Genomic DNA, 24,278 nt, shown 5'->3' with positions numbered 1-24,278 from the left:
TTCCAATCGTTTCTCAGCCTCCTAGGGTTTCTCTCCATGCCAGGGTATCAATCTGAAAGTCCCTTTATATAGATTTTCACAAAGCAGAGGCTAATCAGTGAGTCCAGTGACCTACTCGGCGAGTCCGTCACTTAAAACCCGTGTACGGCAAGTTAGCGTGTCCAGAATCGCGAAAGTTCGATACAACTCGCCGAGTAATCGACCCTACTTGCCGAGTACGTTTCGAATCAGAATTTTCTCAAAACACGAAAGTCGTCCGAAATTGTGTCTACTTTTCAGAACATTTTGAATCTCGTCAATCGGAGTTACGGTTCGTAAGATATGGCCAAAACATTGACATGGGGTCAAGCTGTCCAGCAACATCCTTCTTTCTTCAAAATCCAAGATCCAAGCGTCCAATCGCCAATTCCGCTTCCTTTTCCATCCGAGCATGTCTTTGTTACTGAAAGTGAAATATTTAAGCTAATTAAGCACCTTTGGTTCATTATTTGAGATAAAATTAGCATAAAGTATTAAGATAATGCATGAATTTTATAACTAAATATACTCATATCAAAATCCCCCACACTTGACTTTTGTTTGCCCCCAAGCAAAACTGAATTTTAGTACACTAATATTACATAAGACAATCCCAATCGAACCCAGCCATTATGCCAAGACCGCAACGCATGCGTTTGTGTCTAAAATTTTCCTAATAACCCCCCATACTCCAAATACTCACAATCCTCATAAACATTCGCCCACTTTTTCCGAACAATGCTCATTTTATTCATCCCTCCGAATCCATCCTCAAAAAACCTCTTAACCTCAAGGTATTTTTTGTTGAGCAACCCAAGCATACATAATCTAGACAATTACAATTTATGATACCACTATGGAGCTCTTTTGGAATTCTTCACTTCTTTGACATTTGATCTTTAATTTTTGGGTATCTTCAACTTTTGAATTTCTTCAAAATTTTTGATCTTCTAATTTTATATTCGACTTTGATGCTCCAAAAATTCTTCAAACTTTTCTTGTAATTTCTCTCTCTTTTCTCTTTCTCTTTTTTTTCCCTCACTTTTTTTCACTCAAATCCCTACATGCTTAAGCAGGGGCGCTCAACTTCAACCTTTATTGGCTAAAGATAACAATTTTCCTGGATACATTTCTGGTACACGATGCTAAACATATTGCATCCCTCAGGCTGAGCGAGGTCGTGTTTTTGTCCCATGATTTCACTAGAATAAGGAAGCCACAAATACACTAGAACGTATATAGGCTCAACTAAACATTTGGGTCTTCGTAAAATCATAATATAATACTAGCATGATCCCTAATTGCTTTACCAAAATTTTCTAAATTAGCCCTAGCAATTTGAATGCAAAAATTTCAAAATTAACTAAAATTTCAAGATTTTCGAAATTTAACTAATTTAACCAACCCCCTACCCCACACTTAATTTATGCAATGTCCCCATTGCATATTATGCATGATAAAGAACAATAAAATAAAGAGAGATTTGGAACAAACTCCCCTGGGATAGTAGTGGCGAGGTTGATATCTTTTCTCTTCAGCTCCATCTTCAATTGACTTTAGACATGGGAACAACCCATCCATGTCTTGGGTGTCAAAATCTCGTGTGGTACATTCTTTATAAAAGCTCCAAATAAGGGAAAAACTCTTGGAAATGCTCGGAAAATGATCTTCAAAGAATAGAACCAATGCCCATATCGAATGTCATCAAATCTTCAGCTCAAAAGTAAGAAGAATGAGCGACTCGTCGAGTAAGTATGTAGACTCGCCGAGTTGAAGCGTAAATGGCAGAAGAATCATGAATTTTCACATGGACTCGACGAGTCCATAAGATGCACTCGGCGAGTAGACCACTGTGTGACAAAAATTTTATTCTGCCTAAGTCCGTTTCTGATGTATGGGGGTTATATAAACTAATAATTTCCCTCATTTTTCTTCAGGGAATAAACACTCTATAACCCTTCTATCAATTGGACTCATAGCTTGACTCAAAACTTCGTTTCCTCTCTCGCCTAGACTCGATTTCTCGCTTCATCAGCCTTGACTCTAGACCCTCACATGCAATCCTAAGCTTCAAACTGAAAAGATCAAAACAACACACTAGTAATAGAAAAAGGAAAACAAACATCAAAATTAAATTCCTAAATTACCCTAATAAACTAGAAGTTTAAAAAGAAAAAGAAAAGCAAACTCTAATGACGGGTTGCCTCCCGCAAGCGCTTCTTTTTGTGCGAGTCTTGAGCTGGACTCCCAACTTAATAAACTTCTAATAAATTCGATGCCCATCCATCCATTTCATTAAATATTTTCTTTGGACCAATTTGTAAAATTTGGCTCTTTTCTTCTAAAATTGGCTAAACGAGCTTGAATTCATATAACCCAAGAATCTTGATAAGGGTTGGAACCGGTTGGATACTAATCAAAAATGGATCGTGCTTCAGAACATTCTCCAAAGTTGGAGTCGTCACCCCATGCTTCGAAACACAAACCGGAAGAAAAGGGGGCCACGTCGTGGTAATAGTCAAACCACAACTTGGTTTCTACAATTCATCTTGTTCTTGTTCTTCGTCTGACCTCTCTGCTAGCAATCTTTCCAGCTCTTCCAAGTTTCTTTCTGGATTAAATTCTTCATCTTGTAACTCAGATGTCCCTTCTGTGTTGAGCAAGATGTTATCTAACCATTTTCCAAATTTCTTCAAATCTTCATCTGAGTCATACTCCTCATCTCCTTGCTTAATTTCCTGTACTACATCCTCAAGAAAAGCATCAAAAGCATCGAGATTTGGAAAATACATAATAAATAAAAATTAAAATTAAAATTAAACTATATAAAAAAATTAATCAATAAAATAAAAAACAATAACAATTAGCAAATAAAATTAAATATTTGAACCGTTCCCCAACAACGGCGCCAAAAACTTGATGTGTGTGAAACAAACTAGTTTTAATCCTACTAACTTAGACACAAAATAAAAACACGAAAGGCAGTGTACCTATCGATTATTAATATAGTTCAAGCAAGTAGGGTATCGAACACAAGGAACGGTAAACAATTAAAATAAATGCTAATATTATCTAAATAAAACAAGTAATAGAAAATGGGTTTTCTCTAGTTTTGCAAGACTAGAAACTTAAACAATTAACTAAAACTTAACCTAAGAAACTAAGAGCTAAGCAAATAAAATCAACTAAATTCAATGATTAAAAAGGAATTCTGTTTAGTTCGACTAATTTGTTCCCATGGATGATTTCCATGTATCGGATTAATTCTTCATTGGCTACCGACTAAGATGATTAGTTTCATGTTTGCTATTACTAATCCTTAGGAAACAAATTAACTCAAGCAGTGGCCAGTTGTCTAAATTAACGGATTTCCTAGTTATTAATTCAGGTTAAATAAGACTTGTAATGGTTAATTAAATTGGCCCTTATTAACCTCTTGTTGATGTTCATCAAACAAGCTCACACATTAACTTACCTATCTTCTAGTTAATTCTAGTTTCACATTCGTTATTCCTAGACATACAACTATGTGGTCACAATAAATCATATGAAATTAATAACTAAGAGATGTTCATACAACTTAATTACTAATTTATTAATAGAAGAATAGTTATTGTCAACACATAAGGTTCTTTAACAAGCTTAACAAAACATAATTACCAATTAAAATTAATCATACTCAAATAATCAATCTATGTTCACAAAATTGTCTACCCTAACAGAAGAATAAGTTTTTAGCTCATGATTGTAGTAAACATAAACTCAAAAACGAAATCAAAGTATGTAAACATGATTCAAATCAAAAAGTTACTAAGAATAAACCAAAATTGTCTTGATTCTCTTCACAATTGAATGTAGGGTTGATTCTTCAGTTCCTCACGACCTAGCAGCACTTCCAATCGTTTCTCAGCCTCCTAGGGTTTCTCTCCATGCCAGGGTATCGATCTGAAAGTCCCTTTATATAGATTTTCACAAAGCAGAGGCTACTCGGTGAGTCTAGTGACCTACTCCGCGAGTCCGTCACTTAAAACCCGTGTACGGCAAGTCAGCGCGTCCAGAATCGCGAGAGTTCGATACAACTCGCCGAGTAATCGACCCTACTCGCCGAGTACGTTTCGAATCAGCATTTTCTCAAAACACGAAAGTCGTCCGAAATTGTGTCTACTTTTCAGAACATTTTGAATCTCGTCAATCGGAGTTACGGTTCGTGAGATATGGCCAAAACACTGACGAGGGGTCAAGCTGTCCAGCAACATCCTTCTTTCTTCAAAATCCAAGATCCAAGCGTCCAATCGCCAATTCCGCTTCCTTTTCCATTTGAGCATGTCTTTGTTACTGAAAGTGAAATATTTAAGCTAATTAAGCACCTTTGGTTCATTATTTGAGATAAAATTAACATAAAGTATTAAGATAATGCATGAATTTTATAACTAAATATACTCATATCAGCGTAGCTCACTTACAGCGGGTTTTATAGAAAACCGGGATTTGGTTGGAGCAGCACTCCCGAGCCGAAAAGCTCTTCCTCTCGGAGCCGTCGAGCACTCCGGGGCTTCCGCCTCATGCTAGGGAGGTTCCCTAGGCTTTTCGGGGGTTTCGGGGCTAGTGAGAGGTTCTAGAGAGAGAGTAAAAAGAAGAAAGAATGGGAAAGGTGTGAAGAAAATGAGGGTGGGAGAGGTTCTATTTATAGGGTGAAAATGGCTGAACTTGGTGCCACATGTCATCATCTAGTGGCAAGACTTGGGGAGAAAGTAATCGCCAAGATTGTGCCACATCACCCATTTTCGCACAGCACACTTCCGACTTCTAAAATCCGTAACTTTCACATACAACCTCCGTTTTTGACGTTCTTTATATCCACGCGTAGGTAAAAATAAGATCTACAACTTTCATTTTGACCCCGTCGGATAATTCTCGACCGATATTAAATTTAACAATACGAGGAGATTATACTGTTAAATGTCTGCGTAAAATTCATAACTTCTACATACGGACTCTGTTTTCGTCCGTCTTTTTACCGTTGAGTTCCTATTAATGAGATCTTTAATTCTCATTTAGGTCACGTAGACCAAAAACCGCTCGAACTAAAATTCGAGTTTCGGGCCGTGCACTGTTATGCCAAATCTTAGAAAATTCATAACTTCCTCATACGAAGTTAGATTTGGGCGTTCTTTTTTTGTATGTTCTCGGTTTAACATATACTACAACTTTTATTTGGATCGATAAGGCTAAAAAGTCCTTTATCAAAAATTCACTATTTACGTCTCCTGGTGTCGTGCTGGTTTTGCCGTAAAACTTCAACGGGCCATAACCTCTTCGTTATCGGATTTCGGCGTTCTTTATATGTACGGAACCCTTGAGACATATTATAAAAATTGGTTAAGATTATTTATTGTAAATAATCTTTTGTCAAAAAGTCGTTTTCAACCCCTATTATCTCTAAATTGACCAGCCCGGATCTACGGGCGTTACAGTATTAACTGTAGACATCCGTCGATGAGCATTTTCCCTCTGTAGCTAATAGCTAGGGGTAGAATGGTTAGTCCTGTACTTATATAATAGTATCTACTCATATAATATGTAATAGTATCTCATCATATAGTATGTAATCGTGTCTCTTTACTAGTATCTATGTAATAGTATCTACGTAATGGTAACTCTGTAATAGTATGTCTTGTAATTATATGTATTAGTATCTCTTCATATAGTATGTAATGTATTCGTATTTCTGTAATTGTATCTCTTCCTATAGTATGTAATGTATTAGTATAGACTCATGAATGAACTGACTCTTGTGTGATTCCTTGTACTTGGAATAGTAAGTAGTATCTCCTAACTATACCTATTATAGTTACTAGTAATGTATGTGTATAATCGAAGGTATACCTTTGCTACCCAAAGGTACTGAACTAACTGATGGAAACCTTTATGTTTATATAAAAGTATAACAGAAGTTTTGTAAAATCTTTGAAAAGTTTAATAACTAAGAAATGATGACTTGATGTCAGTTTATAAAACGATTTCAAAGTAGTTTGTTTGATAAGACAGTTTTATGTATAAGAAAACCTTTGTTTGTAACACAATTGTAACAGAGTTTGAAAGGAAACATACAGTATGTAAGACAGTTTGATAAAGAGTTTTAACATGTAAAAAACGTTTTAGTAAGTCATTTGGAAGTAGTATACTGAGTAAACAGCTAACAGTGTAGTAAATCCATTAGTATGCTAGTTATTAATCACATGTGATTGATGTACTAACTAGCATGTTTCAACTTGTATCCCCCCCTAAAATCATTTAAAAACATTTAAAAACATTTAAAAGGGTTAGTTAAGGGGTATGAACTCACATGTAGTGAGTGGATCGGATGGAAGTGTCGGAAAAGTGCTTGGTGTCAAGTGAAGACTTAAACACACACAATGATCCTAATAACATATAAAGACATATGTACATATACAATTAGTGATTATAACACTAATTAGACAAGTATAAACACCCTAATGTGTGGAAAACACTTTGGTCAAAGTGTTAGGTGGCTATTGGGTTGCAACAAAGGAGTATAAGGCTTTGTATTTGAGTTTATGGTCCATAGACCATACTTATTGGAGTTTACGGCCCAGGGGAGTTTACTCCTGGCTGTAAAATCTCTAATGGGTCACCATTTGAGGCTTAAAGGTAAGGTGTCTTAAGTGGTTAAGTGTTCCGAGGATTAAACAAGAGGCTTGGTGAGTTTAAGGTCCAAGAATGCCCTCAACTTGTGTTTACGGCTTGGGGACCACTTCCCCATGAGTTTACGGCCGTAAACTCATGGTGGGAAGTACCATTTCGTTGCTTGAAGTCCTTAGTTCAATGAGGTATGGTTCTAGACTAAGTTCCATGGCTTGGTAAGGGACTAGGGTGCAATTTGCCCCACTTATAGAGTTTTACGGCCCAAGAACATGCCTTGGCCATAAAATCCTTTGATCTTGAGTTTATTTGTGATTTCTAAGCTCTAAACATGTTAAACCTAGTGTATAGAGAGTTAGAACAAGAGCACTTACGATCTAGGAGCTTGAATGGTTGGTTTTGGCCAAGAACACTAATGTGTGTTCTTGGTGTTCTTGGTGAAACTTGAAGATCTACACAAATGGAATGATTTCACAGATGAAATCATGTAAGATCACTAGTTCATGTAAGATATCAACTAGTTATGGCATGAAACTTACGAGTTTTGAAGATCGGTGACGAAGATCGGGATGATACTTGAGAGGATTTCAGCCAAGGGAAAGAAATAAATTAACAAATGGCCTATCATTCATCAAATAAGGTGGAGTTTACGGCCCACATGGAGTTTACGGCCGTAAACTCCCATGTGGTGGCCGTGAACTCTAGTTCAAGGTGTTTCAGGCTCATTCTTTGTACTATAGATCCAGCAGATAAACCCCGACACTTATCCCTTAAGTGTACAAGGCTCAGAACGCTCATATAAACTCCAATTTGTGCTAAATGATAGAAGCAATGAGTTTGACATTCAATGAAGTATTTGACTGTATAGGATAGAAAATTTCGGGTTGTCACATCATGGGACTCGACAAGTGCTAGAACAGACTCGGCAAGTCCAAGGCAATCTCCTTATGGACGAAGATGAACTCGACGAGTTGTTCATACAACTCGGCGAGTCAAGGTCAGAAATTGTTCATCAGATGGAGGGGAACTCGACGAGTTGGATGAAGGTTCATTCGATGTTCATATCGAAGAGGAACTCGTTGAGTCATTGCCAAACTCGACGATTCGAGTCGTGGATAAGGACGAGTAAAGGGATGGGGACTCGATGAGTTGACGGCCCAACTCGGCGAGTCGGGTCAACTGGCAGTTGACTTTGACTTGGACTTGGTTGGGGGTAAAATAGTCATTTTAACCCAAAAGTTGATATCAGTTTCTGACTAAGTGTTTTGTGGAGATTATAGCCGGAGGATTTCCGGAGCAGCAGCAGACAGAGGTTTCCCGCACAGATTATCAACAGCTACTCGTACGAGGTGAGTTACCTTCCAGTAGCGGTGGGTCTACGGCCACAATGTCGGCCCACCAGTAGGAGTTGTATGATTAGATGATTGTCTTTGTGATATCATCTAGGTTTGCTACTACCTGATATGTTATATGCTGGCATGATATGTTATATGTGATAGTAGTAGAGTTCGGTTATTAGGACCGAAGGGTAGGTCAGACACCCCATATATGTCTGACAGTATGTGATTATATGTTTATATGCTGGCATGATATGTTATATGTGATAGTGGTAGTAGGAGGGGAATAGTCCCCGAGTTCGGTTGTTAGGACCGAAGGGTAGTTCGGACACCCCAGATTTGTCTGATAGTATGTTTATGTTCTGATATATGTGATAGTAGCAGTATGGGGTGGAATAGTCCCTGAGGGTCGGTTTTTAGGACCGACGGGTAGGTCAGCACCCCAGAATGGCTTGACATGGGTAGGTCAGCACCCCAGAATGGCTTGACACGGGTAGGATGGCACCCTAGAATGGCTGCATGGGTAGTTCGGCACCCCAGAATGGTCGTACGAGTAGGTCGGCGCCCCAGAATGGCCGTACCGGGTAGGTCGGGCACCCCAGAATTGTCTGGTAGTATGTATGCTATGTGATTGTATGGTATGTGGTACGATCGGAGAACTCACTAAGTTTCGTGCTTACAGTTTACAATTTTGGTTTCAGGTACCTCTTCAGCAAAGGGGAAGGAGTTGGCGCGGTAGCGGCACATCATACACACACATGTTGGTTTTCTGCATTAGACTTTCCTGGGATTGTACTCTGACATTATTCTTATTTTTGTGAATGGTTTTCAGACATGAGTTGTGGTTTTATGAAAAGTTATGATTAGATGGTGTTTTCTTATAAATGTTTTTACAAGTCAATTAATTGAAAATGAAATTTTTGGACTTGAAAATTGGGTCGTTACACCACTAGCCTCTCAAAAGCTGATCAAAGCTTCTGGATCTCTTTCTGAGATCCTCCACTAACTTCACATGGCTTGAACCTCTTTGCTAGAGGTATTCCTAATCAATCTTCCGCCCTCGGGCTCTGGAATCCATATCATCCAGGGTCTCGCACCCTGACCCACTCTCTGGATCAATTGCCACGACTACACTGCAATAACTGGAGCAATATCTGCTCTAAACCGGGCTACAAGCTATCCCTAAGACTTGGTCTCCAATCTCGAATGTGCACTAGATTACACAATCCTTGCCGCCTGATCTTAGGCGAACTCAAAATCCCGACAGTCCTTCCGCTATCTGGCTCACCACCGGAGCCGGGACCAAGCCCTGGTCCTTCTCCTTGTGTTCTCATCCACAGTCTGCACAATAGTTATCCCCACGATTCAATCATAATCAAAATTTCTCTTTCCCAGGCTTCTTTGATTCTACAAGACTCTCACTGATTCGAGTATGGATCCTGTGCTTTCAGTAGTACGGGCCCATACTACCTTCCACATCTATCCATACTTTCCTCAGCAATCCTCCCGGCTCCTCTAAGTCACCTACCCCATTGATGCATCGAATGTCTGCTAGACCGCAACACAATATCCACCGAAGCACCTACTAGGCTTCCAACCTCACTGAACCGTAGGGATGAGTAGTTTGTCCCAAATCCTGATCTCGTACCGGTACCGTACAGGAACCGGTACCGAACCATACCAAATTTAAAAATATGGGACGGTACTTGGTACTCCAAATACATGAAATTCGGGAATCGGTACCGCCGGTACTAGTAATAGTACCGAAAACCGATATCGGTGATGTTAATTTGGTTCGGTACTCGGGATTGACTTTTGACCAAATTCGGTTTTCGGAAAATCGGGAACGGTACGGGTCGATAACGGTTCCGTCCTATGTTCATCCCTACTGAACCGCCCCACTATCACACTGGAGCATAACCTAGGCTTTCCTAGGTTCCCAACCTCACCCTGCCATCAGCCACTGATGAACTCCTCATGATGCCAACCATCCACCTCCCGGATATCATCATATCCACTTAGTGGTTGACTCCCATCACTCAAGAGTTCCACAAAGCATGAAGCGAGCAGAAATCGTGCAGAAACACTACGATCCAAAGAACCGCCATAGAACATTATGCCCACATACCACAACTCGTGTTATCCACATCCATCCATCCTCACTGTCGGTTGCCTTATGCATGCAAATTATACATAGAATAGGATCTAATTGACTGTCGAATAATCGACTTTACCCTAGGACCACAACCAGAAAAGGAACATGAAATAAGGCCAAATCAATTATTCTAAGGCTATAAGATCCTAACCGTGTACAATTTTAAAAGCATACACATAGCAGTTACAAATACCAATTATCATTCTCATTCCAACATGGCATCCAATATTCTCGCGGCTACAAGCGTCACATATCATGGCAACCTATTGTTGACTTCTCAGCACTAGCATGCAAGTCTACCAGCTCATACAACATACACATGCATCTCCCTAGCCCTAACTAGCATGCGACTCACATATTCATAATCAAAACATAACAGACAACATATGTGGGCATTCTGGGAAACTTACTTGAGCTCGGATGATTGCACGCACCACACCATTTCTTGTCTTTAGAAAACCTTTTTCTTGAAAATATTTTCTTTTGAAAGTCTTTGAAACTTTACAGATCCTCAGTTTGAGTTCAGACACACCCGAAGGTATCCCCGAATCCCTCAAACCAAGGCTCTGATACCAACTTGTAACGACCCAAAAATCAGGGGTAAAAATTTTATTTTTTATATAGTTAAACGTTGATATCATTTATTTCAAACATTCCAAATCCTCATTAAGTAAAATAATTATCAGAGTTCGTCCCAAAACCATTCATTGCGGAAATCATAGGTGTGTGCACTACGATCAATCTGAGCCCTTCATTTCCAAATTGATGCAACCTGAAACCAAAACTGTAAACCATAAGCACAAAGCTTAGTGAGCCCCCCCCCCCCCCCCTAGCATACCCCACACACAATCCACATAACACATATCGTATTAGCTGTAAAAAGCTATATATACTGTTATCACATATCAATCAGCTATAAAAGCTACTCTACCATGTATCACATATCAAATAGTTATAAAAGCTCTCTCTACCATTAGCACATACTCCCTCTGTCCCAATATTATTGTCCATAGACAAAAAAAAACACACAGATTAAGAAAAGCATTAATTATCACTAACTTTATATAATAAAATGACAGTTTTGTCCTTACTTTGCATTTAATGCTCCATTAAATGCTTAGTTGGTTAACTAATAATGAGGGGATATTTTGGTAAAAATGTTATTTACTTTTAGAAGTGGACTATTATTTTGGGACAAACCAAAAAGGAAAGATGGACTATAATTTTGGGATGGAGGGAGTATCAATTATCTATAAAAGCTACTTTTGCCACATATCACATATCAAATAACTATAAAAAATATCTCTACCATTTGCACATATCAATTAGCTATACAAGCTATCTCTACCGTTAGCCACAAAGGCTATCTCTACCATTAGCCACAAGGCTATCTCTACAATCAACTATAAAGGTTGTCTCTACCATTAGCCACAAGGCTATCTCTACCATCAGCCATAAAGGCTGTCTCTACCATTATCCGCACATGCCATCTCTACCGCATGTCATGCATACATACATATCACACACCTCTACATAGCAAGTATACCAACTATCATAAAATGGGTCGGCCTTGGTGCCTTAAACCCATAGTATGGTGAGAAGACTCACCTCTCAAAGGCTGAACAGGCAAACTGGATTCAGGTATGACCTGTGCTGCTCTTCCCAAACTGTTTATAATCAATGAGTAAATATCTCAACATAGTCCCATAAATACCCCCAGGGTCAACCCTGGTCAAAGTCAAAGTCTATAGTAAAGGTCAACAGTCCATATTAACCTTGACTCGCCGAGTACAATCATTCACTTGTCGGGTTCCATGCTTAACTCGCCGACTCGCCGAGTCACCCGAGGGACTCGTCGAGTTCCTTGGTGTTTACGGCCGTAAACCACCAACCGTACACCTTTGACCGTAAACCCTTAGTCGTACACCCTTGGCCGTGAACCCTCTCGACTTGCCGAGTCACAAGAACGACTCGACGAGTTCCCACGTATTCGATCCTTTCGAGTGGGATTTAAGGTCCCAAACTTCAGATCCATCATCTCCTAGTGATAATACCACGTAAAGTTGTCAACTTTACATTCATACTAAGTCTCATAATGCCAAAACCACATCAACAAGCTTCTTACAAGTCCCAAATGCATGAATAAGAGTTAGGGTGCACCAAGGAGACAACTTTATGACATCTGGGACCTAAGAAGTTCCAGATCTGGAACCATATCCTTGTGATAGGTCCAGATCCAAACTTGGTTCCATTTCCTCAAGAATGACCATAATCTCCACAAAGAAATCAAAGCTAAAAGTAGCAGATTAATACCTCAGACAGATGCCCAACACGAAATAGGTGCTAGATCTAGTGTTTTCCCCTTGATTCTTCTTCTCCAAACTTGGATTCCTTCCCAAATTCCCAAAGTCAAGCTCTCAAATGCACACACTTCACACACTAGGGAGTTTGCGGTCGTACACAACTTCTAGGGTGTAAAATGGAGGCTATTAGGGTTTGTAATGATGTTTATATAGGTGGCAAACCCTAAAATTGGGGTTTTCCTTAAACATCCCTGACTCGCTGAGTTGGCCTTCCGACTCGCCGAGTCTCTTTCGACCCGTGCCCAAAATGCCTCGACTCTACTCAACGAGTTGGAATCCCAACTCGCCGAGTCCATGCATAACATTTCCCCTAAATGGTACTTCTAACTGATACTCGAAACAGGTGTTACAAAAATACCATAAAGGCCATAACTTTTTCACGCGTAATTGATAAAAGCCTTATTATTATTTTTTTTGGTTGGCTCTGGCCATAAACTTTACACAGATTTATTACTTTATCCCACTTATCGAGTTTCATGGTTAACTACGTTATCTTCTTTGCAAAATCAGACCTAAAATTGTGTTTAAAGTCCAAATTTGGTCCCTGTAGTTTGTAAAAAATTACACCACATATCCAAAACTCGGTTTTATGTTTTTTTAACTTCTTTATTTTTATTTATTTTTATTTTTTAGTGAAAAATAAACTTGGTTTTATATTTTTATTCATTTTTTTATATTCTTTTTATTTTTTGTATTTTTTTTGTTTTTTCTTTATTTTCGTTTTTTTTTTGTTTTTTTAGTTATTTCATATTTTAATAATTATAAATCGTAAATATCACACATTGAATCAAAATAAAAAATAGAAAAACCATAAATTACCCAATTTAAAAAATAGAAAACGAAAAAAAAACTCAAGCACTAAAAATATAATATACTCTAATATATCCGTACACTTTAACAGTTTTTGAAATATCAAAAGAAGTTATCAATTTGACAAAAAAAAAACGTAAAAAAATACAAAAGAACAAAAAAAGTATGAAAAAATAGGAAAAATATAAAAAAAAAATATTCATACACTTTTTATAAAAAAAAATATCAAAAGAAGTTATCAAATTGACGAAAAGCAAAACGCAAAACAAAAAAACAAAAACAAACAAACAAACAAATAATAATAATAATAATACAAAATTATATATAAAAAAAAAGAATATAAAAGCAAGTTTAGTTTTGACTAAAAAAATAAAAATACATGAAAATAAAGAAGTTAAAAAACATAAAACCGAGATTTGGACATATGGTGTAACTTTTTGCAAACTATATGGACCAAATTTGGACTTTAAACATAGTTTTATGACTGATTTTGCAAAAAAAATATAACAGATTTAACCATAAAACTCGATAAGATGGTTAGAATAATAACTTTACGTAAAATTTATGATCAAAGCCAACCAAAAAAATAATAATAAGGATTTTCACAATTACGTGAAAAAATTGTATTTGTCCTTTTGATGTATAAAAATTATGGTCCTTTACCTCGACTGTTTTCTGAAGAAGAAAAAAAATTTTGGTCATTTTCTCTGTATTATTTTATTATTTAATTAAAATTTATTTTAAAATTAATTTAGAAACATCCCCACATGCCCGCCCCAGCCTAGCCCACCCCATTATCTTTCCTCACCCTTCAATTTCCCACTACCACCACCACCTTTGTTTTTTAACCATATTAGACCATTTCTTTCATCTTATTTCCCAACTTATTTGCAAAATCCCAAGCTTCAAACTACAAAATACCATAACCCTAATTTAACAATTAATTCATAGTTTTAACACCTCATCATCTACATGACTTTCCGATGAAAGCCATAAATTCATAATCATAAAACCTATTTCATACTTGGATATATTTTCATCATTGATTTAAACGTTGAATCAATGTCCAAGATGGAAGGGGATAGAAATGACGTCAATCGGACAAAACATATTTTAAGATCCCAAAGATGTTAATTCCTAAATACAAACCAGCACTTCAAACACTATGTGAAAGGTAAATAACTAAGTTTTATAAAACATTTAAAAACAAAATCATAAATATCATCACTATTTGGTTATTGATTTTGAAGAAATGTGTCTCAGATATATTAAGCAATTGAGAAAATTATCACGCTTGAAGGTTAGGTGTTAAGGAACAAGTAGAAGAGATAGAACGGATTAAATTGCATCATACAAAGATAATAAAATTCTCCAGATTAATAAAAAAAAAAATTATATAATATTTGTTAATCCATTCTTCCCTTCAAGATTCTTTCTGTCACTTCAGTCGGTGTGCTGCACCAAAACCACATGTCATCTTATTAAAAATTCATATGGTTAAATTAAAGAAATAATAAAGTACTAGCATATATTAATTTATTGTAGAATAAATAAATGGATAAATAAATAAAAGTAAAATGTTTTAGAAAGAAATAAAAAACTTACACAATGTAGACATGGCCTCCCCAACCACTCAAACAATCACGATCCACCGATGATAAAAGAGCTTGGGAGATTGTCTCAAACAGATCCTCGTGATCCTTCATACATAAGTAACTATGAGGATGAGGAGGAGGGCATTTTTGTCTTTTTGGGTGGGACAAAAGGATTGAAATTTTTGTCTTAAGTTTTAATAAAATAAGGAAAGTTACCATATCCGGTTTGAACATCGACTCACAGGCACCATAAAGAGACTCAGAGGCAGTCCCAGCAACAACAAAATCTTTTGCAAGCTCTCTACAATTCATTTTCAAAAGAAAAAGGATAACAAATTAACGCCAGAAATGGCAATGTACTTTCATTAAAAAAAAATTTATTAATTTACCATGGGGAGATTTTCCAAACAATAATGTCCTAATTAATAAGAAAGAGTTTGATATAATTTGGTAGATGTTTCAAAAGAAAAAAGAGCTCTAATAGAAAGAGAATAATATTGGATTTAGCAAATGAGAAATGAACCTACTTTGCTCCAATAGAGTCCATTGTGCAAATGAATGGCTTATCATCTTCTCCCAATCCAGCAATCACAGGTTGGCAGAAATAAGGACCAAATCTACATATACAATTTAGAAATAGAAAAAATAAATTCAACAATGGATGATAATCCAGAGACACAAAAACATAAATATAAATAAGCTTTTCTTTAATCTAACCTTTTCTCATACAAAACAGCAGAGACAAGACTAGCAAAAGTTTCAGGCTTCATATCTCTTTCTTCACGAAGCTGAAACAGTTTATGGCGAAATAAAAGCCTTTGATGACTGCAATAACACAAAATATAAATAGTAAGAGAAGAATGTAATTAGTAATTACACTATGAAATGATTAAGTTTAGTGGCATAATGATAATAAAGTCAACTATGGAGGTATGATTGTAAAAAAGAAGACAAGTGAATTGTTATGTCTCATGTCTCCCCTCCATAATCATCTTCTTTACATTCATCTCTCTTCAGAAATGAATGGATGCTCCAGTGAACAAATACAGGGTCTAGTTCTATAAGAGTTTTGAAGTCAAACTTACACAAACACTTAAAAATGGAGGCTTTCTTCAACTATGAAGAGCCAACTCAATCCACAACAATCTGAGGATTACCAAGCAAAATGCACATCCAATCACCCGTTATTGACTAGGGTTAATCATCACTGATATCACATAATCAATCTCATAATGCAGTAATGCATATCCAAATACCCCGATAAGTTTACTGTTATTGCGAAACCCTAAATGATCGACAATAATGGGTGGCAAACTTACAGTGTTTGAGCATCACTGCCGAGACCAGAGAGACCGAGAAAGAGCTTATCATGAATCTTGAAAATTCTTTGGAAATCAGTGGCTATAGTCTGGAGCTGAACCCCGAGACGCCGATCGCTAGCGATTGCGAAGCAATTCTTACCAACCATGGCGACCAGGGCGCTTCCATTATACTCAAAAATCTGTGCAACCAAAACATGTTAGTCATCCAAAACAGTTCACGTTTGACACCATTAAATTCCTCTAAATGCCTCAATAGCTTACCGACATCGACCCGAAGAGGATGAAAACCGCAAGACAGGCGATATCGGTGAGAGTTATTGATTCCGGTGACTTGGAGGAAAGGTTGCTTGACGTTACAAAATTTGTCCTTTAGGCCGATCAAAATTGTAAAAGAAGCCCTCCGATTTTAGTAGGTTAACCAAGATGATTCTTTTTTCCATTACATACTTACGGATAACTGTCTTGGGACAACTTCAACATGGAACCAAACTATAAGACCCAATCATAGAACCACATCAAAATAATTCATGTTGTTTTCTGAACAAGGGTAATTTTCATGTTCAAACTTGTACATGTGTTTTCAATTATGAATATCGGTCATTTTCATTAGTTATGTGGTAGGTCGTATAATTTGGTTGTATGTTGAACCTATCTATTCTTCAATTATGGTTTATAGATTTTTCTTAGGTTTGCTTTCGAATTTCTTAATATTTATTGACGTAGTTTCTCGTTTACATTTAATTTTCATGTAATTATGTGATAGGCCAATATACTTTGGCAGACTAGCTTTATGCCGAAGGCCAAAGTGTAGTCCAGCTTTATGTTGTAGGCAAAAAAAGGCGGACCAGCTTCGTGCTGAAGGCTAAGAGCGGAACAGTTTTATGTTGAAGGTCATTATATGTATGCATTGTATATGTATTGTGATATATGGTATTTTGGGAAACTCACTAAGCCAGATGCTTACTCAATTGATATTAAATGTTTTCAGATAACAAGGAGGTTGAAGCTCGACCGTACATACACATTGGCAACCTATTTGATCAACCCAAAAAAGTATTTGATAAATATTTTGTGCCCCCAACATATGTAAATCCTAGATGCGCTACTGGGCGTTGGTGATGAAATAAATCAATATCAACCAAGTTAATATCTTGGTGTCTTATAAGAAATCTTAGATAGATTGTATTGAGTGGCTTAAGAATTTTGTCTATCAAAAAAAATGTGTCACAAATGGCCCATGCCATAAAAATTTTAACAGTAATTTCTATATAATTAATATGGATTCACTGTACATTATAAGATTTTATTTATTTACATAAAGTTAATGGTTTCTTTACGACAAAAGTCACATAAGGTTGAATCATGTGAGATTCGAACGTCGGTAAATTTAATGGTATTTAACTTGAATGAACCTTGTTAATAAACATACTATCACTAAAGAGCTTTTGTCCTAGAGGTATCCGGTGTTTCCCTCCATGCTTGAGGTTGAGGGCTCAAGTCTCGTAGTGGACATAGGTGGAATTAAGGAGTAGTTTAGGAGTAGATTATAAATAGTTTATATTTACCATTTCAAAAAAAAAATAAACACACTATCATTGCATTATTTTTAAATATACTTTGGGTATATAATCATTGAGGTGGAAGAAGCATTTACATGCATTCGCTCAGAAAAATGCAGGCATAATATCCCCAAATCAAACAATAGCCTTCCACAAGTCGTCTTCATGCTCGCTACATCTCTTATGAACATCGTATATCCTATCTTCAGAGTCACATATGCCACTACACGCCCAATCAATCGTTGCCACACAAGTATGTCCAATCAAATTCTTCCACTCGCAAACTGATCAAAGCAAAAAAGTCTAAATAAATAATCAAAATTTTCATCAAAAATCTACCAAACATGTTTTAAAGAATTTAGTTTGGGTAACATATCGGGAAAATAATAATGTTTTTGCACTGCAAAAGAATAAGTGCTAAATGCAAGAAATATCACTATTTTTTCTATAGCATCCTACTTGCATTTCGGTCTATTACAACATTGTACTTTGAATTAGCCACCTGATGCTTTCAAAAAAAAATCTTAAAAGACATTGTACATTGAAAAATGAAGTAAAAAATTACTTTGAAATTGGAAGACAATGCTATAACTAGATAATTTTTTTTCCAAGACCATGGCTTTAATAGGGTATGCATACGAAATAAGAGCGTTCCATGCTCGAAAAAAAACTAATGGCTAGATGCAATAAATAGCAATGTATTTTTATAATTTGATTATTATAGTATCTTATTAGCATATCTTTCTATTAAAGCATTGTACATACACTTTTTTCTTATTATAACATTGCACATTGAAATTTCATCTAAACATAGAATTGTACTTTCAATTTTTTACTTATTATATGGTATTGTACTTTAAAAACTGTACTAAGTTATAACAGTAAAAATTACTTTTTGTAGAACATTTTTATAATTGTATCCAAAGTTCGAAATCTTACCAGGGGTGCCACAACATAAGCTCCTATCATCAACATGTTCAACATCTAAACCGATCATCCAAGTCCCCAAAGAAACATCTTCATTTGCATACTTGTGTAGAACATCTCTGATACATCACAACACCATAAACATCATTAAAACCAATACATTAAAACATAAAATATTAAAACACAAAACATTATCTAATAAAAATTTTTGAAAATCATGGAGCCAACTTACTGGTTTTTGGATATATAAGTAGCCAATTCTTTGGAGACAGCGTATATTTGTCCACCCGCATGGCGGAAATACTTGTTTTCCATGTCACCAAATTTCCAATATTCAGGTTCTCGGTGTTTCTCTTCCCTGATTTATCACACAACCACTCTTAAAAAGGAAAAAAGATAAGGGCAAATTGTAGGAATTAGCAATGTATTTTACTTTTGTTACCAATATGGGTAATGTACTTTATTTTTACGTATAATAGCAAACTACTTGTATATTTAACCCATAATCCAAACATATATACATTTCCTTCTCAATAATAGCAATGTACTTCATTTTTCCCCATAATAAGCAACATACTTATACTTTTTACCCATAATATTAATATACTTATATTTTTCTACCAATATGAGCAATGTACTATCAGTTACATATTGTTATTATCAGTAAAGAAATACAACTTCATTGCTATTATGAGTAAGGAATTGTAAGATCATGTATAAAAAGCATGCAAGTAATTTGCTACTATGGGTAAAGAAACGTAAGTGTGTTGTTACTATATTATCCCCAATAGATGGAGCTTATAATATTTGATTAAAAATTTTACTTTTCAGTAAGCACAGGGTCAGACTTCATGCACCCAATATAGACACGGGCCTTGTTGACATGGCTAAGTAATGTTTTCGCCAATGCTCCTGCAATGATTAGTAGTTTCAACGGCCTTTTCGAAAAAATAATAAAGTACTGGTTTTTGAGTAAAAGGTTGAAAATGTAATTTATTTTGTGAAATTAGCCTTTTTTATCATCATTAAAAGAATAATATATATATATATATATATATATATATATATATATATATATATATATATATATATATATATATATATATATAATGAAAGTATGAAAGTACAAGTGCTTCTTTTCTGCATTTTGCTTTATAATTAATAATAATGTGTAAATTGAGATAAGCCCATAAGAAGAATTTGTTATTAACGCAATGCTGCATAAATATACCTATATTTACATGAACATCATCGTCCACTTTAACATAGAAATCTGCATCCCAAGTTTTGACTGCAGTAGCAAAGTATATTTTTGTCTTAGCCGATAGATCCAAGTATGCTTCAGTATGATTCTGGTCAAAATACAACCCAAAGAGTAAGTCAATGCATGTATAACTGGGCTTACATTCACAATTTAATATTTTCTTGTAATGTGGTAAATGTGCCAATTACGATGTTCATATTTTGGTCCTAAAATAAAACGCAATTACATATTTGTCTAAAAACCTCTCTCTTTCATAAACTGGAAAAAATAGGAACCTTTTTTTGAGTAAATTACGAAATCGACCCTATGGTTTGGTCAAAATTGCACGTTTGGTCTCTAACTTCCTTTTTGTACTCGGATTGTCCCTGTGGCTTGATTTTGTTATGTTTTTCGTCCCTTACATACATAAACTTAGGGACCAAACATGTAATTTTGACCAAACCATAGGGACAAAAAATGCAACAAAATCAAACTATAGGGACGATCTGAGTGCAAAAAAAGTTAGGGATCATGCAATTTTGACCAAACCATAGAGACAATTTCATTAATTTACTCTTTTTTTCTTTTTTTGCATGCATATGCATTTAACCCTCTACAAAAGAATTAGGACAAATAGCAACCCCATTTTTACTTTTCTAATTTGGTTGGTAGACTTTAAAAATTATTAATAAAACCACCCAACCTTTTAAAATCCGTTATAAAAACCATCTATTTTCTGAAAACTTATATGAAAATCATTTGGCAGCAATTTCGGCCCATTTTGCAGGAATGGCTGCGAAAATTGTGGCTATTGGGATCTTTTGGTTAATTTTTGGCTAAATCTTGGCACAAGCTTATCATATTTTTCTAAATTTGTCTTTTTCTCCAATAAAAAACACTACCAGCCTCATAAAATCTCCATAAAGTTTTTCCTCTTCTTCAATGGAATTATCAAGAATGTTCCCTTCTCTTGCACTGTAAAAAACAATTTAAACACATTATATGGATATAATTTAAAAAAAAAAAAAGCTAAAAGAACAGGTCAAAGGTTGAAAGTAGCTAAATTCTATTCATTTTTCACCTCTAATTCTCTCTTTTTTCCAATGATTCTTGTAAGATAGTTTTTTTTTTTTACTTACTACAGATGAACGACTTAATACAAAAAATTAGAGAAAGTAGCTTTACAAATTTTCCCTCGTTTATTTTTTTTCCTTCCATTTCCCTCATTTTCTCAAATATATTTTCAAAATTATTCTCCAGACCGAAGTTTATTCAAACTATACACACGACTTAATGGAAAAAGAAAAAAACAACTAAATGAACCTATGGCCAATGATGAAGCGTGTAACAATTCCTATTTCTTCCTCAAGCCTTTTTCTTTTCTCCCCTGGTCAACAAAATTCACTCATCAAGTTTTAAGAAGCACAAATAAATAAAAAAGAAAATATCCCGAAAAAAAAAAGTACATATACCTTGAGGCATCCATGTAGCCCGAATGGATTCTCTTCTTTTTCTGCTGCTAAAACCCGTGTTGATTCCAATTACTATAAAATACTTCCTTTTGGTATTTAAATTGCTAGCTAATTCCAATGAAGAATCTTTCAGTGGAGATTGGTTTCTTGTGGTAAAATTGTCTATTTTTGCTTTAAGATTCACGATTTTCTTGTGGAGCTTTCTATACATGTAAAAAAACCAAACTTTTTGTCAAAATAAGCAAGAAGCCTAAAAGAAAAAAGGGTTAGAAAAAGAAATAGGAACCATACTGTCATTGATTTGTTCACTGTAGCATTCTACTTTTATTTTTTCTTATTTGAACATTGTACTTTGAAAAATATACCAATATGTAATACAAAAATCCCCGCAGCTATAACCGGGTAGATTTTTCAAAGTATAATGTTCAAAGAAAAAAAAAGAAATTGACATTATAATGTTGTAATTGGATAGATTTCAAAGTACAATGTTTAAAAATAAAGAAATACAAATATGACACGTTATAATACACAAACAAATGAAAGTATGTTGTTATTTCTTGCATTTAGCCCCCATGGATTGAACAACTTACTTGATAGAATGATAGATCTCAGAAACATCTCGTGTAGTATTGGATCGAATGTCGGTAATATCCTGATGAAGAGCAATCAAACGGTTTTAACACCATAGGCAAAAAAACATCTAGAAAGAAATGAAAACATCATACCGGCTTCAAAAATATATACCCGATTAGCATTACACTTTTATTTTATTTTTGTTATTAGAACATTATAACCTAATTCATAAAGTTGGGTTGTATTTTGATGGAATTGCAATAAGTTGGTAGATTTTTCTAATTACATTGGTATAATAGAAATAAATGAAAGTACTTGAAATGTCATAATAAGCATGTCAATGAAAATATATTGATATTTCTTGCATTTAATCCATGTTTTATCTATTGTGATAATTACATGCATTCAGTCGTGGACCCCGGCATTGTATATAGAGTAGGAGAAATTTCAAAGAGAATACTTGCATATTTAGATTTGTAACTTTGCTCGATTGAATTCCCACCCCAATTCTTTTGTATTAGTGATACGATGTCGCTACCTTCGGGCACAATCCACATCCTGGGAAACAGTTTCAATAACAGATGTGTTAAATGCAAGAAAGAGCAACGTACTTTCATTATATATTTTTTGAAAGAAAAAAAAAGATCAAATGTTTTTCAACCACTTAAGGAGTTGATAAACAAACAAGATATCGAGAGAAAGTCTAGAAAGTTTGTGTCGCACCCTCTTCCCAAAATATTGCAATTTATGTCCTATTAACATCGGTTCCAGTCCTATGTATGTCAAACACAGGACAACTTGTTCTGTTATGTTGCATAACAAACGGGCCTCAAAGGCCTAATATTGTCTGAAAACCTACTCTTGATATATAATAATGGACAAAGGGCAAATAATCTTTGATTCTTAGACACAAGCATGGGTTCCCAAAAATGGGCAAGATTTAAATTTGCTGAACAAAACTTAAAGTCGTGGATATATTTTTTTTTTTTTTTTTGTCTTTTATCGGTCTCCTAATATTGTTTGAAATCTACTATTTATGATATTGGACAAAGGACAATAACCTTTTTATCAAAATCTGTTGTCACACTTGATAAGATATGAGATGAGAGAATGGGTCCCACAAAAATAGGCATTTGACTTGCAATTTCATGAATCACGATGAGCCCACTATCTTTCTTGAAATTAAAGATTTACCCATTTCATAAAAATGCAAATCAGCTTTCATGTAGGATATTAACACACACACAGACACACAGTAACCGTGATGAGAAAACAGATTACCTGTTGGTAAACAACATGCCAGCGCAGAAGCTGAAAATCCAAAGGAACACTGCCCACGTCTTGTTTGAAAGATTTCTTGAGGGTTTTTCACCTAAAAAACTTTTATGATTTGATAACATTTTCTACTTCCCTTTCTTCTGTAAATAGTTTTATCAACACGAAGTAATTACGAATCCAAGAGAGCAAAAAGTGGAACAAAATTTTCGAACTTCTCTCTCCTCCTCCAGTATGTAAAGGGGAGAGACGGGGAGATCAAGAATTGACTCTTTATTCTCCAACCTTCATGAATGTGATTAGTTATTACAGTAACTTATTATTCTTTCTTAATTAAATGCCCATTTATAGTAAGAGAGTTACATGAAAAGGATTTAACCACAAAGATAATAATATGTATGCATATGTAGTTATGTACATACATATATGAACTCTGCGACAAAATGTTATTTACTAAATATGTTGCAAACCATTAATTCAATTGAAGTTTCAGTCATGATAAGTAAATTACATTGTTGCACTTTCGTTTTATCAATAATATTTCTACAATTCCACTTTTGATCTTATCTACTTTTTATGATAAATATTATGGCTATACATACATTTTTATAGAGAAATTGATCAATATTCAAGACCATCGATTTTAGTTGTTTTTCCAGAGCAATGGTTATGAGAAAACTATAGATTCAGATAGTTGTTTCTCTAGAGCGATTTTTATGAGAAAACTATAGATTCAGATTAAATGTATTTAGATTTTATATATTACTTAAAATATAATATAATGATATATTTAAAGGATATTATTTTCCCATACAAAGGATATTTGCATTAATTCACCAAATATATACAAGCATATAACAGGGCTATACAATATGGACCCGAAAATGGGCCAAACATAATACAACTACAAATGATTCTGTGTACATTAACATCTCTGCGGTTTGATTGAAGTTCAACTAGATCGAA

General features: G+C 35.2%; 2 protein-coding genes and 1 long non-coding RNA gene across 3 annotated transcripts; all 3 read right to left on the bottom strand.

Annotated features, from left to right (window-relative positions):
* Positions 1-14,558: 14,558 nt before the first annotated feature.
* LOC145050259 (proteasome subunit beta type-3-A-like) lies at positions 14,559-16,660 on the bottom strand. The gene is made up of 7 exons (XM_078998540.1): positions 16,525-16,660; positions 16,261-16,442; positions 15,659-15,766; positions 15,469-15,558; positions 15,158-15,242; positions 14,952-15,046; positions 14,559-14,801 (listed from the first exon to the last, which is right to left on the bottom strand). Exons 1-7 carry the CDS (start codon positions 16,528-16,530, stop codon positions 14,753-14,755), a joined length of 615 nt encoding a protein of 204 aa, XP_078854666.1. The 5' UTR covers positions 16,531-16,660; the 3' UTR covers positions 14,559-14,752.
* Positions 16,661-17,888: 1,228 nt separating this feature from the next.
* Positions 17,889-19,657, bottom strand: LOC145072875 (beta-1,6-galactosyltransferase GALT31A-like). The gene is made up of 4 exons (XM_079019364.1): positions 19,574-19,657; positions 18,982-19,107; positions 18,762-18,868; positions 17,889-18,106 (listed from the first exon to the last, which is right to left on the bottom strand). The coding sequence occupies exons 1-4, from the start codon at positions 19,600-19,602 to the stop codon at positions 17,958-17,960; spliced, it is 411 nt and encodes a 136-aa protein (XP_078875490.1). The 5' UTR covers positions 19,603-19,657; the 3' UTR covers positions 17,889-17,957.
* Positions 19,658-19,986: 329 nt separating this feature from the next.
* LOC145072882 (uncharacterized) lies at positions 19,987-21,381 on the bottom strand. The gene is made up of 3 exons (XR_013691186.1): positions 21,316-21,381; positions 20,895-20,967; positions 19,987-20,101 (listed from the first exon to the last, which is right to left on the bottom strand). It is a non-coding gene; the product is annotated as an uncharacterized LOC145072882 (long non-coding RNA).
* Positions 21,382-24,278: the final 2,897 nt, after the last annotated feature.

Source organism: Lactuca serriola, chromosome 1 (genome assembly GCF_051521515.1).
Source record: "Lactuca serriola cultivar US96UC23 chromosome 1, Lser_US96UC23_V15, whole genome shotgun sequence".
Classification (NCBI taxonomy): Eukaryota; Viridiplantae; Streptophyta; class Magnoliopsida; order Asterales; family Asteraceae; genus Lactuca; species Lactuca serriola.
The sequence above is the reverse complement of the archived record's forward strand: the minus strand, read 5'-3'. Positions and strand labels throughout refer to the sequence as shown.